We start from the raw sequence: 9,765 nt of genomic DNA, 5'->3' as shown, positions 1-9,765 counted from the left end.
AGCTCCCAAAGAAGAGTCGATTCTTTCGCCTCCCGAATGCTCTTTATTTTGTATCATTTAGAGCATAAGATTTTAGCCTAACGCAGCAAATACAGACGGTTTGTGTGTTGATAAGCTCTTTCGCATTCAGTGTTTAAATGGGAAGTCCAATTTTGTTTATTGTTTAATATTTCAATAAAACTTGAATTGTGCAAACAAATGAACAAAACGCTGCAATCAAGTCCACACGAGGAAAACCAGAACCAAACTCTGTAAACGGTCTAAATGTGCTTGTGTGAGTTGGTGGTTGAACATGCTCTTAATGTTATTTGCATTTTGCAGGGAAGACACTCTTTATGTCTTCAATTTCAAGGTGTCACTCAGAACTACCTATACCCATACTCTCTTCCTCGCTGTTGTCTGCTGTCTGACCCTGTGTTTTCATATAATGATATGATGAAGTCCTCACATGTGACTGGCCACCCAAATACAATCTACAGCCGTAAATCTCTCGCTCGATTGGAATCGAGTCTTCTGATTCACCACCAAGCGTCGGTTCTTAGAGCCGGCTCTTTTGCGCATGACACATCACTAGTGGCTTCCAGCCTCCACAGCACTCTCTTGTTTTGTGTGTATGTGTGTGTGAGAGTGTGAGAGAGAAAGAGAGAGCCACCACTTGAACACTTCACTCGACTGGGGGAATCCACGGAGAAATTACGCCGTCGGTTTCGTGGGAAGAGGGAAGGACGAATGGAGAGGAAGAGGCTGTTTAAAGCCGCTTTGATGCGACCGCTTTAGCTACCGAGCTAACCGGGAATGTTTTCAGAAACTAGCCTGTTACTTAGCCTGCTAGCTAGCTAAAGCGACCGGAGACATTCGGTGTCGGGCGTCCAGCAAAATATTTATCATGACACGCGGGTCTTTCGACACAGTAAGTGAAAGAAGCGCCTCAAACTGAGCATGGTGAGTGTTTGGAGCGCTAGTGTCCGCTCGGCTCCCGATTTGGAGCAGGGACAATAGTTCCCTGTCCAGGCAACAAGTCTGGCTACACACTGCTGCTTCCACGTTACTCAAGTTTGTTATCGTCTCATGCGGTGTTGTTATTAATCGGTGTTTGATTGGACTCGAAGCCGTAATCTTTGTAAAATGGTCGCCGCGTAAAGGTGGTGCCATACAAAGGGAACTAGGGTCAGATGCCCAGATTAGAGAGCACTGGGTCACTCTGCTTGTGTTGGGAAACCTGCTGGTAGTTAATCGATACCAATTATTGGCGAGGGGACTAGGTGGATGAACATTACAAGTCGCCCACATGCGTTGGATCAGTTCCCGGACTTGTGAAAGGCATCCGAAGCAGAAGGAGGGAGACGTGAGCGCACAGCCCTTGCAGCCCGGGGGAAGATGGCGGAACGTTCCCGCAGGAGGTGGTGAAGCCAAAACTTCGGGACTTCGTGGATTCGTCGCCGGGCATCTTATCCCAGACCGCAGGACACATGCAGGCCAAAAAACGATACTTAATCCTGTTCTCCGCCGGCGCGTGTCTCATTCTGCTCTTTGGTTTCGGGGGGATACAAGTCCCGCTGTCTAGACGGGGTCCCAGCCGGCGTGATGACCGCAGCCACGCCGGGGAGCGGTGGCGTCGCTCGGCGGGCTACCTGCTGCCTTTCAGCTCCTGGGATCAGGACCGGAGCGATGACCTCTTTGAGCACATATCTCCCAGGCAGAAGAGGGACACTATCTCAGGCCTTTTCAGCGGCAAACGCTGCAGGATGGAGTCCTGTTTTGACTTCTCCCTGTGTGCGAGGAATGGATTTAAAGTTTACGTGTACCCCCAACAGAAAGGCGAGAAGCTCTCAGAGAGTTATCAGAACATTTTGTCCTCTATCGAAGGGTCCAGGTTCTACACACCAGACCCGGGGCAGGCGTGCCTGTTTGTCCTGAGTTTGGACACTCTGGACCGGGACCAGCTCTCACCTCAGTATGTACACAACTTGAAAGCAAAGATCCAGAGCCTCCCTCTGTGGAATGGAGGCAAAAACCACATCATCTTTAACTTATACTCTGGTACATGGCCCGACTACACAGAAGATCTTGGCTTTGACATAGGCCTCGCCATGTTGGCCAAGGCCAGCATCAGCACAGAGAACTTTAGGCCCAACTTTGACGTTTCTATCCCTCTCTTCTCCAAAGACCACCCCAGGACAGGAGGGGAAAGGGGCTACCTGAAACACAACACGATCCCCCCATACAGGAAGTACATGCTCGTTTTTAAGGGGAAGAGGTACTTAACTGGAATAGGTTCAGACACTAGGAATGCTCTGTACCACGTTCACAACTCAGAGGATGTGGTCCTGCTCACCACTTGCAAGCACGGGAAAGACTGGCAAAAACACAAGGATGCACGCTGCGACAAAGACAACGCAGAATATGACAAGTGAGTACTTCCCGACGTTAGCCACACTACAGCAGTCTTTCAGATGTTTGAGTCACACTGGATGGGTCCAGTCATGGCCACACGACACTGTCTTGTCTTTATCTTTATCGGAATATTTGTCAGCATCAAAGTTCTTGACACGATGCATGTTTCTGGCTGACTGAACTTTGATTTTCAGGATGGTCTCTGTAACCACGGCTTTAAATAATCGACTCACTCGGTTTAATAGATTGGCAGGATTCTGGTTTTATTATCTGATAAACACATTGCACTGGCTGCGAGTTTTAAATATCCACAAGTTATTGATTTTATTAGCATTGCTCAGATATTTGAATTTTTTAGTTCTTGTTACTATGTAGTGTAAATTAAGTATTTCTTCTTATTATAGTGAAGTATATTATAGCTTGGGGTGTCATAAACATAATGTGGTAGATAAGAGCAAGACTGTTTTCAAGATGTGTTGACTAGAGGGAAATTATTGAAACCTCTGACGTTGGTTTGGTAAAAATCTCTTTCATAACTAAGCAAAAGAGTTTTAAAACTGAAATATCCAAATAAATTGGCTGTGTATTACTACAAGAAATATGTAGTAATAACCCAGCCCTGTTCCTCAAACTGGCCTTTAGTCTATTGAGAGTCCACATTTCCTCCCCATTTCTAATTTACTCAACCACAATCCTTTAAGTGGACAATGGTGATTTGTCACTTGTAAATATTCCTCATATCATATGACTTTATTTTCCAAGTTACATGTCACGAGGCGCAGATAAGTGGATTTAATTTAATGTAATCTGCAACAACCACTGCATTAATGTCAATTCAGTCGATTTCTCTGTCTGTCTGTTCAGCTACGTATTCAGCAGCGGATAAACCTGCTTTTCTTTCTCCTCTCGGTCTTGACATTTCCACCGTTTTGCCTCCCATAATAATACAAGCGTTGCCACTCTCTGGCAGTAATGTCCGGGTTCGGCATAGAAATGCAAACATCACAACACCCAGGTAACAGCTTTATGAGAAAACACTTTATGAGAAAAGACCGGTCCTTATCTCCAGCGAAGTAGTGCACAGCCCTGCTGCTTTGTGACCAGTGCCACAGCTAACCCATATTGTTTTCTGTGCGCAAATCTGATGAGCAAACTGGCGTCTGTCTCCCAGCTTTGGCTAGTGGGATTCATTTCGTGCCCCCCCCCCTCCTTGTGCTTGTGTTGTTATTGGTGACTGTATGGCGCTGGGTGTTTGTCTGTGGCTCTTTGGAGTGGATTAGTCGGGGACAAAGCGGTGGTGCCAGCAAGGGGAAGCCATCCTGGCCCCAGTTTACTCAGTCATTTCCCAGACAAACCCAGCTGCATCAGCCAGGAATGCCTTGGCCTCAACCCATGTCCTGCGTGACCCGCCTGTTGTTTGGGGGGGGGGGGGTGGGCTGTGATTGACCTCCATGTAGACTCTTTACCATGTTGACCCAAAAGAGTGTTTTTTTTCCCCCTTAAATCTTTTTAAATGTTTGTTTACCATTGAGCCTCACAAGATTCACACGTTAAATGTCTTGACAGAACGCACCCTCTCAGCCCATCACGTTCTCCGTATCAGTCTTAAGACACGAGCTATCTCGCTGTCACTCCCTGCCAGCTCACTGCCTGCTGCCAAGGACTGCCAGGGAGTGATTTCACACAGAGAGATGGGTGGCACCAGAGCTGTAACCCAAAGGAAAAATTAATCCTCCTGTCATTAAGCAGCACCGAGGGAAAAATGGGCTTTGGGTATCTCTAGCCCTTGCCAGCTTAGCTTCATTGGATGGATATAGTATGTTCAGTGCTTCTCAGTCAGGAACCTGTAATATAAGATAAAACGAATTTACTCATCCCAGCATTACCTTGTCTTTGTGGCGGCAGAGATGCAACATTTTCACAACTGTGCGTCATTGATATGTAGTGCGAAGTAGGCTGCGCATTAAAATAAAGTTATCGCCAAAACAACACAATGAGGCAGTCTCATTTGCATTTTGGTTTGATCTCAAACGAGTTAGTCTGGTGTGATTCAGCCTTGTGCTGATTGGAGATCAAATTCCTTGACAAAATGAAGGAAAAGTAATAATTACCATAGTAAGTCTGCCAAATGTGACTCTGATCCATAGGTTAAAGCAACATCCTCCATCTGTCAGCCCTACAGTGTTCAGTTTGACAAAACCCTGCACCTTCATGCTCCGTATATCCGCTCGACAAAACCAAAGCACCCGGATGCAAAACAGCTGCCGGACATAACCTGCTGCTTTTTTAGCCCGTGTGCGAGTGCGTTCGCTCAGTCTGGGAACCGTGCGTGGCCCTGGCACGTCTCCCTACTTCGCTGGCTTCAAGCACCAGTTCAGTTCATTTGTTAACATACAGAAACACCTGTAATTACTCTTAACAGCCGACCTGAATTGTTACTGGCTTGTCTCAACGCACACCTATCAATCAAAACGTGTTTATAATTGGAAGTAGATGAGCAAGGACAGGAAAACAGAAACAGTCTTGTCTGTCTTTTTTTATTTCTTTTTACATACCTTAATAACAAGCTTGGACCGATATGTACAAAGTGATATGTAATCCATTTAGCAAGCTGTGCCATTGTAGATTAAATTATTATCATCAGTCGTGGTTTAACGTCAGAGGCCCTCCTTTATGGAACACATTTTCTTCATACATATTTTAAATGGTTTGTGTGCATAGAGGAGGCAAAGTGAAAAGTGCATTTCTCAGCCAGATGTCATACATTTTTTATGAGGAGTTTGTTTATACAGGATCTGGTAAAAATATCTTTCGGATTAGAGTGATGGGACTGTTGGGGTGCATCGTTTGAAGTTTCTTTTCTTTGGGTATCAGTAATGGGGAGCCGGATTCGCCGTCTGAGACCAATGTCTTGGTCTCGGCGACATCTACTATTGCTGGAAGTACAGTTTGAAGATGGGTGTTGTCCAAGTGTGTCGATGGGTGTTACTGGTGGGACAAGATGGTCTCTAGCCTCTTATCAGTTATATTTAAAGGTGGTGGCAGGCTTAAATGAATCCTTCCTCTTCTTTTTTTTTTCCTGCTCTGCAATGTTGTGAAAGTTTAATTAGCATCAGTATCTTCTAATCTGGGGCAGGGGTACATGTAGCCTTGTCGCAGCTTTTACAAATGATGTCTCTCCCGGTGTCTCGCTGTACTGTTTCTTTTAATTATTTGCTTCTGGAGTCCTAGTCACCTGTACACGAGCATTTCATCAATAATGGTATTTTACCAAAAACCTGCTGTATCCTTTATCTCCATCCCGAGGCCCAGCCATGCGTGGCTTTCCAGGACCCACACCACCAAGGATGTGGGAGGGACGGTAGTTAAGGAAGCCAGTTGCTAAGGAGATCAATATTTGTTTTAGGGTCATGATTCAGCTTTCCTAATGAAAAGTGTTTTTGACTTGTACTTTGCTGTAAACAACATGGCAGTTGGAATAAGCCGCTTGGAGGATACCGCAAATTGGGAAAATATCAAATGGCCTGACCTCCTCTTAAAAATATCCGGATTATGCAGCGGTTTTTCAGACAGCTGGATTTGCAGCCCGGTTAAGACATTATTCAGTTTATAAATGCGTCAGCAGATGTACGACAATCCGGTGTCGGGGTGAATTGGTAAATAATTCTATGTAAGTGTGGAGTTCTCTTGGGATGGTTGATGTGTGACTGTGGCCGTCCTGTTACTCAGCCCTGTGGGTCAGACAGTGCAGTCTGTGGTGTAACTGAGTGGAAGTAATAGTTTCTGTGACTGGCTGTGGCCCTTTGTGAAACAAATCCCTCTTATCCTCTCCCACTGACAACAAGGATGTTGTGACAGACTGAATGCAGCCTCTCGCCATAATTGCCATGCGATGGCCATGTCATTTTTATGTAATAGTTGAGACTTGGGCTCCAGATGTTGGCTTGTTAAGTATGTGGTTGTGTTTTTTTTTTTTTTTGTGTATTGCAGCACATTGCATAACGTGTGTAACCTGTTTAAAAGAAAATGTATATGCATATGGACATTTGATTGCATTCTACGTGGTTTCACTATATTGTGCCATTTGCTATATGGTGGATTTATTTGCTTGTTCTTTATTGTGATCATCTTTGTTGTCCAAGCCTTGCTTCTCTGGCCTCATTACTTTTTGGCATAATCTTATGAGGCAGACTTTCATGTCAACTTAACTTGACAGGGAACTGTTGGCAGTTCTCACAGTCAATGAGGAACATCACGTCAGGAGATTTGCTGCATGTTTTTTCTTAATTTGTGTGGCTGCAAAAGAATGCATGAGCCATAAGCTTTGCAAGTCTCTCGAAATGCCAAGTTTAGTGTATAGTAAACGTCGTATTTCCGTGTTTGCTAAGTAAACTTAGTAAGCCTTGTGTCTTGCTGTTTCCAGCTTGTCAGGGGCAACTTTCCACTTGGCTCTTCACCACATTGTCCTTTACACAGCGGCTCTCAGTGTCTGTGTACAAGCTTGTAAAAGGAGAGACGAAGAGATGCAGCAGGAGGCAGGTCAGACGCAATTTTAACCTCAAACTGAAAGCCCTTCGCGCAGCTTGTTTCCAATTAAGAGGCCCTGCCAAGCGAGAGTATGAGCGGGATAGAGCGAGAGATGAGGGGAGAGTCACAGAAGAGTGGGAAACAAGCTGGTAGGAAGTTGGGGGGAAGAAATGGGGACACAAAGAGAACAAACAGCGAGTCTGAGATGCTGAAAGATGGAGAGAGAGAAGCACAGCGAGAGGGAAAACACATGCCAGCTATCCAGCAGTAAGAGGTGAGTGCAATAGCTGGATGCTGACGTTGGTCTACTAGGTGTATTTATAGACTTGCAGGGTTTTAATCCTCAGTATTGGCCAAAGCCACTGGCGGAGGGCTTCTGGCCAACTTGATGCAGGCTTTACAGAGCTTGGGGAAAATAATAATCGTTGGGGGAGGACGGTCGATCGGCCGAGTTCCTGCACATTAACTATAAACGCCTTTTTTCTCACGATGTTATCTACTATTTCAGCACATTAGGTCAACCATTTGTCTTGTATAAACAGGCTCTCGGTGTACTTGTTTAAAGTGGCCTTTTCGTACAGAGCGCCTCTAGCCAAGCATATCTAAAAGCTTGGTCACACTACACCGTTGAAAGGTCACATCCTTGCTTTTGTTGAGAATTACTAAAGAGAAACCAGACTATTGTGCCAATCATAAATTCCATTGTCTGCAACCAGCATGAGAAACATGTTCGCAGTAATCACAGTCTGTATCTTCTCTGTGTGGAGCCCCCCCTCCCCAATAGCTGAGATACGTATAAACTCATGTTGGAGAGACGCAGATGCGCGTGGCCTCTACACCACTTAGACGTGGCAGCATCAATCACCTTTAGGGTAAAGACTCCAAGACGACCTCACAGAGCTGTCACTGGCGAAGACTCACTGATCAAACACGTCGTGTCAAAGCATGAGGAAGCTTGTTCTATTTTAATCTGTTCTGTTTATTTAATATGTTTGTAAAAAAGTCACATGCTGTCCTGTGACTGTAAAGGTTAGCATCACATTGGTCGGTGGTGATATGCATCTGGTCTGAACTTCAGGCTAAAAAAAAAAAACGTAGTCTTGTGGTGTGATAACGATGATACCATTGTACCGTTGTTAATTCCCCATCAACCCCGATGATAAAGATGATTATCGTGTTCTATGATTACATTGTTCCAAACATCCGTTTTGCCAGTTTACCATCTGGCCGTACAGTTCAGTCCGTATGAAGTGGTTTGTCCGATTTTTATCACAAAGATGCAACGCCGCAGTTAATTATGTAACTATAAACCACGTACGTAATGGCTGGCCCTGCTGGAAACAGCTCAACGATACAGCTGGCAGGGAAGGACGCTGGTAAACCACAAAACCACTCTGCACGGATCTTATGTTTGTTCTTCATCTACGCTGACCGAGTAATTGCACTTACAGGACCACACAATCATTTTGCAATGGTCAGTCTCTCAAATACTGTTGCAGATGTCTTGCTCTCTCTACTCGTGCATATTGTCACACAGTGACATACTCGCGACATATTCATTTTGTGTCACATGAATCTTCACAATGGAGCCAAAGTGATTTCCACAAAGGAATCTACAGTGCAGATGCCTGTGGTGGCGGGTGTATCCCACACTCTTGATTTATTTCACAAGAGAATAGTGTATTACAGCCTATTACACACATACTGATGAATCAGTCACACTTAATTTTGCAGTGTTTATATATATACTCCTTTAATTCTGGTGCCAGTTCCACAGTGAGAAGTTGTGTAAATCCAGCATGACCTGATGTCTGTTCCGCTGGCTTTTGTTTCCCTGTGTCGTCTTGTCTCTGTGGTTATAAACAGGTTGAATCCCACATTACGGCACATTACGCCACTGACTACGGCGATCAGGGATGAACTCTTTTGAATGCTCTGATTGACAAAAAGTTTTTGTCTGCTGACATTCATCTTTCGCAATGGTGACTGGCAGCGGAACAGGAAATGTGCCTCCATGACGCACGCTGCCCTTTACACGTGGATTATTGTTAAAAGTTATTTTTTCATGGCAGATGAAATACTTTTGCAAGCTCTGTGTTTCCTTATGATTCAGTGTAATCATATGATGTGCGTCGCGGCTCTCGTAGCTGATGTTTATGGCATTAAGAGGGCTTTATTTAGCTCCTACCTCTAATGGAACCTCGCCTGGTGTCGCGGTGAAGCAACCAGCTGTATGGATGATACGGTTTCACTCAGACCCTCGGGATTAGAAACTGCTCATATTTAAAGAGCTCGTGGTAAGTGATAGCTATGGAAACAAATGTAAGGAAAGTAGATAACTGAGCAGCCTGGCTATCACATGGCCGGCATTGTTGCTCTACATAACGGAGTCATGTCATGCAAAAACAACCGAGCAGATTCTGACTTCCAGGTGAATGCCGGCGCACATAAGAGCCGACACGTAGAGCTCACACCACCATTCATTTTAGTCATATCAAATCATCGTCTTTTACTTTTAGCCCAAAGAGAATATTGATTTTTATTTACATTATTTCATCCTGTGTGTTTGCACTTATGTGTGCTTTATCTGGGAGTCTGACAGGACTGAATGGATTCCTGGAAGAGTTGAGCATTTCCTCTTAAAAAATGTATTGCCTCGGCAGTTTTCACTGCCAGGATTTATGGCGAGGGAGGCCGAGAGTAAACGGCGTCGGCGTTCACAACTCTCCGGTCTCTTATTAATTCCTACCAGTGCGTGTGAAGAAGTAAACTCTCCTTGACCTTTTATTCAACTCTTGCCCAGTGACTTGTTGTGACCCAGTCAAGCCCGATTTGAGAAGAATC

At 44.9% G+C, this 9,765-nt stretch overlaps 1 protein-coding gene across 1 annotated transcript in view; it reads left to right on the top strand.

Moving 5' to 3' along the window:
• The window catches only part of LOC125016650 (exostosin-1a-like), a 35,605-nt gene continuing 25,840 nt past the window's right edge, over positions 1-9,765 (top strand). The window contains exon 1 of the mRNA XM_047599269.1: positions 1-2,410. Coding sequence (XP_047455225.1) covers positions 1,470-2,410 — 941 coding nt within the window. The 5' untranslated portion in view covers positions 1-1,469. The remainder of the gene's footprint in view (positions 2,411-9,765) is intronic.

Source organism: Mugil cephalus, chromosome 11, assembly GCF_022458985.1.
Source record: "Mugil cephalus isolate CIBA_MC_2020 chromosome 11, CIBA_Mcephalus_1.1, whole genome shotgun sequence".
Classification (NCBI taxonomy): domain Eukaryota; kingdom Metazoa; phylum Chordata; class Actinopteri; order Mugiliformes; family Mugilidae; genus Mugil; species Mugil cephalus.
Note: the sequence above shows the minus strand (reverse complement) of the source record. Positions and strands in the feature narration are given on the sequence as shown.